The 5,546-nt window shown below is 37.9% G+C and overlaps 1 protein-coding gene across 1 annotated transcript in view; it reads left to right on the top strand.

Moving 5' to 3' along the window:
* Window positions 1-5,546, top strand: part of LOC101561987 (butyrophilin-like protein 3) — a 43,574-nt gene extending 38,028 nt beyond the window's left edge. Inside the window, 4 exon segments of the mRNA XM_004641787.1 lie at window positions 2,707-2,841; window positions 4,096-4,122; window positions 4,421-4,447; window positions 4,993-5,546. Coding sequence (XP_004641844.1) covers window positions 2,707-2,841; window positions 4,096-4,122; window positions 4,421-4,447; window positions 4,993-5,546 — 743 coding nt within the window.

Below are 5,546 nucleotides of genomic sequence, written 5' to 3'. Positions count from 1 at the left end.
TTTTGCTGGGAGTGGTGGTCCATGTTTGTAAACCCAGAACTATAGGGGATTGCAGCAAGAGGATTGTCAAGTTTGAGCCTAGCCTGGGGAACTTAACAAACTTGAGAATCTGACTCAAAAAAGAAAACAGGAAAAAGGACCAGAAGTATAGCTTAGTGTAAAAGTCCTGGTTTCAACTTCCAGTACTATAACAAAAGAAAAGAGGTTCTTGATTTTAAAAATAAAATTAAAATTAGCAGTAAAGTTAACTTCATAGACATTCAAAGTTCATTCACCAAGAAAATATAGAAATTTAGAGCCATCCAGATAGCTCAGTGGATTAAAGTACCTGTTTAGGCAGATGCAGGGACCAGGGTTTGATCCCTGGCATTCTGTGCCACCTGGGGCATGCTGAGACAAGACTGGGCATGTTGGTACACACCTGTAATTCCAGCACTTGGGAGGCTGAAAGCAGGAAGATCACTACAAATCTGATCTACATAGTGAGACCCTGTAGAGCCTGTACTTAATACATAAAAAAATAAAAACTTTAGACATATGCATGTACCTTTAAATGTATCATTAACATATAAATAAAAAATTATGGTAAAAAATGTAGCTGTTATGAGTCATTCAGCATAGGAACCAGATCAGCCAGATAGAAATTTGAATAGAGCCTTTTATTTACTTAGCTCAGTTCCATCGACCATTTCTCATGTAGAAGACCAGCAATTGAACATAGGTAGCAAGTGGGTATTTATAACAGAAATCTCATCCAGTTTGGTAAGCGAATTTGTTATCTAGCACAGAGCAACAGAAAACTACATTTATTTGACACAGCTGTAAACTATTTGTAACTAAAGTTTCTTTTACAGTTTTATGATAAGTGTATATTTTTATAAGATACATCTTAAGCTGACCACGTTATAAGAGATGGTTAGGAAGGGAGTTTGTTCTACCTTGCTGCCTTGACAAGAAACAGTTATTCATTGATAAACAGCCTTGAGCTGAGAGTAAAAATATATTTCTTAGAGTAAATAACAAAAAACACAAGGTTTTTTAAAGTAATTTTTTACAGTTAAGACACAAAATTCTTTTAACCTCTTATAGTAAGGAAAGGTTTACTGTCACTGTGGCTGTAGCTCTGTGGTACAGAGCTTGATTACCTTGAGCAAGGTCATGGTTTTGATACCTAGCAATAAGTAAGTGAAGTCATAATTTTGAAAAATAGTTAGAAAATACTAAGAATGGCAAAAAAAATTATAGAGCTGAACACAATAAATGAACACAAAACCTTAGTAGAGCAGTTCAGATTTGTAGATAGATCAGCTATAGTCTAGGTGTATGGGTGGAAAATGTAGCTCTGAAATCACAGACAGGTCATTAGAAATCATCCAGTCTGAAAAGAAGGATGAAAAAGAAAGCAAAAGGGGAAGGCATCTTACAGGTCTTGTAGACAATGGCTTATTTGAAGAATATCAGTGAAAATGTTTTTGAAATGTGGGGAAAGAAGTAATAATACAGATTCAGGGAGCCCAAAGAATAACAAAAATAGTGACCAAAAGGACCCACATGTTATAATCAAATTCTCAAATGTTAAAGAAAAAAAATAATTGTTTTATTATTATCGATGCACATAATTGTACAAATGAATGGATTTCACTGTAAGAAAGACAATGCTGAAAGCAGCTAGTAAAAGAATTTGTGCATACAGAGAAATATCCAGACTGCTGCTAGTAGATTTTTCAGCAGATGTTATACAGTCTAGAACAGACTGAGATGATATACTGGTTTGTAGATTTAATATAATTCCCCCCAAAAAATCACAAGTAGAGTTTTTAAAAAACTTGATAAATCATTTCCATAATTTATGTGGCAGAGAAATGTCCAAGAATCGGAGACAGCTAAATAAGAAAAATCAAAGTAAGAAGCTTAGTCTGGTGCATATCAAGACATATTCCATGCCATAGCTAATATTTTTATGTATATGCTTTAATGATTTTTTTCTTTACAATAAGTTTTAGACAATTTCATTTTTTAGTATCTTGGTATGATTTTATTTAAATTTCATATGCAAAAGGTTCATTTTTTTTGGAAATGCAGTATTATAAATTGAACTAAATTCAGAAATTTTAAATCTTTAAATATTTATTGCCTACTCCTTTCTACTTTGAGAATTCTAATTATATGAATATAAGTTTCTTGGTTTTGACACAGTGAACTATTACAACTGATCTGTAAATTCTTTCTTCATTTTTATTTTGGACAATTTTTATTGTTATATTCATTTATGTTTGTAAATAATTTATTTTCAATTTGCAATCTATTATTTTTTTAAATAGAACAACTTAAAAAAATAAAAAAAGACATATTCCACAGCTGTGATGATTAACCCAGTCAAAATTACTAGCAGCAATACAAAAGTATGGCAATGGCAGGGATCAAAGAGTTTAGAGAGAACTCATAGCATAAATGGATAATGTGGGCAGAGACAGCATTGCATATGGCAAGGTGTGAAAGAGACTCCATGTCATGAACACTGTTGGCACAGTTGTTCTCTAGTTAAGGGAAAAGGCATTAATACAGAAACACAAAATTTTAAATCTGTGGAAGAAATTGTACAAATAAATGTCTTTTGAATCTGAAGGTATGAGAAGACTCACTCAATGAGATTCAAATTGTCCTCACTCAAGAAGTTGATAAAAAGCCTGTACAACTGTTTTTCAGAGGTTTTCTTCAAGCCCTCATCCTGGCGCCTGCCTGCTATTTTCCTGGGAATACTCAACTTTGGTCTATGTGTTTGTTTTACAAGGATGATAATGGTGTATCACATCTCTAAAAGTAAGTGACAGAAAGGCATGGGTCTAAATATGACTCCAAATCAGGAATGTTTTGGTGCATGTCCTGGGTCTGTTTGTCCAGGCTCATCCATCAGCAACCCATCACCTGGGCCTCTGGAACTGCCAGGCCCTACCTGCTTTACTTGGGGCACAAAATAAAGAAATGAATGATTTTCAGTACATATTGAGCACATGTAAATTTCTAAGAAAAACAGCAAGTCCTAGTTTTAAAGAAAAGTTTAAATATTGTTAAAGGGGACCCGGGGGCCTGGGAGATGGCTCAGTATAATAAGCATTTGCCTGGCAACACAAAGGCCTGAGTTCAATCCCTGGTTCAGAAAAAAAAAAAAACACTTTATGAATTGTTAAAAACACTTCATAAAACAGGAAGAAAAGAGACTGACAATTATATAAAATAATATTTAATTTCAGATAAAATAATAAGAGTTTAAATCCCAAGAAATATTTTTTCCTGCTAGAGATGACACTGTCCCTTGATGATACCAGAATCCCACTTCCCTCTCTAAGCTGCCTTGTTGTACCCCAGACAGAGAAGGGCAGGGGTGGAGAGTGGAGGAGAGCTGCAGGAGGAGAGTACTAGAAGAGCCCCTGTCCTTTAGTGCACAGAACATCCACATGAGCAAGGAGCCAGGGTTGTGACTGTATCTTACACATGCTTAGGTCAACTACTAAATACTCTGCTTTTGTTTCAGGGAAAATCTCAGCAGAACTGAGTAAGTGTTTTCTCAGGCTCTGAGCCTTCTGTTTATTTCTTCAGACTCCTTTCCTGTTCTACAGTCTGAGCCACTTGTGTGTTCTCTTGGCTCCAAGCTGGATAGGAAGCATTATGAACAAAGCCAGGACAGAAATTGATTTTCTTTCCTCATCCACTAATTCATGAATTGTCCTAAGACATATAAGAGGCTTAGGATGAACTTAGAGTCTTGGAACCTCCAAATTTTTCTGGAAAAAAAAATCTGTCTCTTGATACATTGCTGTGGAGTGAAAATTCAGACTCTTAGAGCTTTCTAAGAGTAAAAGAACTCAGAATGGAGAGGAAGCTGTGGGATTTCCTAGAATCCTTCCCGATCCTTTCTCCCACTCAGTTGTTTAGATCCTTTATCAAGACCTGTGTCAGCCACTGAATATTCTGATTTTTGGATTATGGAAACTTAAGGAGAAACTGGGCAATAGTGTTAACATGTGCAGGATTCCTTTGCTCTCCCCTGGGCCCCTGTTCTGCAATGTCAAGATCTTGTGTGTTTTTTGGTTTCAGACTGGAGAAGGATGCATGACACAGCAGGTAAGAGAAGCTATTCCTCTCTCCTTAACCCCATTAACTCTTCTTCATAAGCCTGTAGTTTATGGAATCTTATAATCTGCAGCCCATGGAATCCTGAAGAGATAAATTTGGAAGAGTGATCCTGAAATCTTCTACAGTTAAGGGTGTGGGTGTATTTTGTAAAGATTTCCTGATAGCTTTCATGAGATTTTTGATAGAGGATAACACCTACAAAAGCTCCTCCCTTATTTCTCTCTTCTCTCTGCTTCTTGTTCTCTGTGTGAGTACTAACATGTGCCCTCTGCCTGCTTCTTTTCAGCATGGAGAGAAGCCCGGAAACATGCAGGTATCAATGCCTGAGGGAGAGGGATGAAGAAGGAATATGCCCAGTAATATAGATATGGATCTACACCAGCCTGCAGATACTATGCCTTGGATCTCCCTCAGGGTGCAGCCTATGAAGGGATAAGGCAAGGATGGGTCAGCCACAGTGGAGGGCATAGGCAGAGCCCTAGGGATTTGAGGGTAATAATGACTAGCCTGACATCTGGGCTCTGCAGGAGGAAAGTGAAATTAGGAAGAAACTGGTGCATAGGAGAAAATTGAATAGTGAGATCATTCACAGTACTCCAGTAATACAGGGTCCTATGTAGAGAAATAGTGGTAGGACTCAGAAGATGTACAGGAGTCACCAATTCACTGTGGGTCTCTCCAGGCATTGATGAAGCCTGGGGACCACCCTAGAGAGGAGGAAAAAGATGGAGGAGTGATGTTCAGTGGGGATTTTTGCTCTGGGACCTCACCAAAACCCACCCTGACAAGTTGCATTGGGGGGAAGTAACCATTTCCTGTCCCCAGTAACTCATGTTCTTTCCCCCCGCAATACCACAGTGGAGGTGACTCTGGACCCAGACACGGCTCACCCACAGCTCTACATTTCTGATCTGAAATCGGTAATATTTAAGGAAGTTCCACAGGATGTGCCTTACACAGAGAAGAGATTTAAGAGAAAGTGTGTGGTGGCTTCTCAGGTTTTCCAGACAGGAAAACATTACTGGGAAGTTGATGTAGGACACAATGAAAGTTGGTGTTTGGGAGTCTGCCGGGATGATGTGCACAGGTGGGAGGAGGACTTGGAGTTGTCTCCAATAAGGGGGTACTGGGTCCTTCGACGGAAAGAAGAACATGAGTATTATACATTAGATCCTGGTAGAATCAACATTATTCTCCAAATCCATCCTACAAGAGTGGGTATCTTCTTAGACTGGGAATGTAGGTCCATTTCTTTCTTCAGTGTAAATGATCAATCCCTCATTTATACCATGAGCTATCAATTAGAAGGTCTGTTGAAACCCTACATCCTGCCTCAGACCTATAAAGAGAAAGAACTGACTCCTCTATTCATCCCTCCTTGTCTCAGGGATGATAGAAACATCCTTTCCTAA

Source organism: Octodon degus, unplaced genomic scaffold, assembly GCF_000260255.1.
Source record: "Octodon degus isolate 3935 unplaced genomic scaffold, OctDeg1.0 scaffold00141, whole genome shotgun sequence".
In the NCBI taxonomy this organism is placed as follows: domain Eukaryota; kingdom Metazoa; phylum Chordata; class Mammalia; order Rodentia; family Octodontidae; genus Octodon; species Octodon degus.
This window is presented reverse-complemented; position numbering and strand designations above follow the sequence as displayed.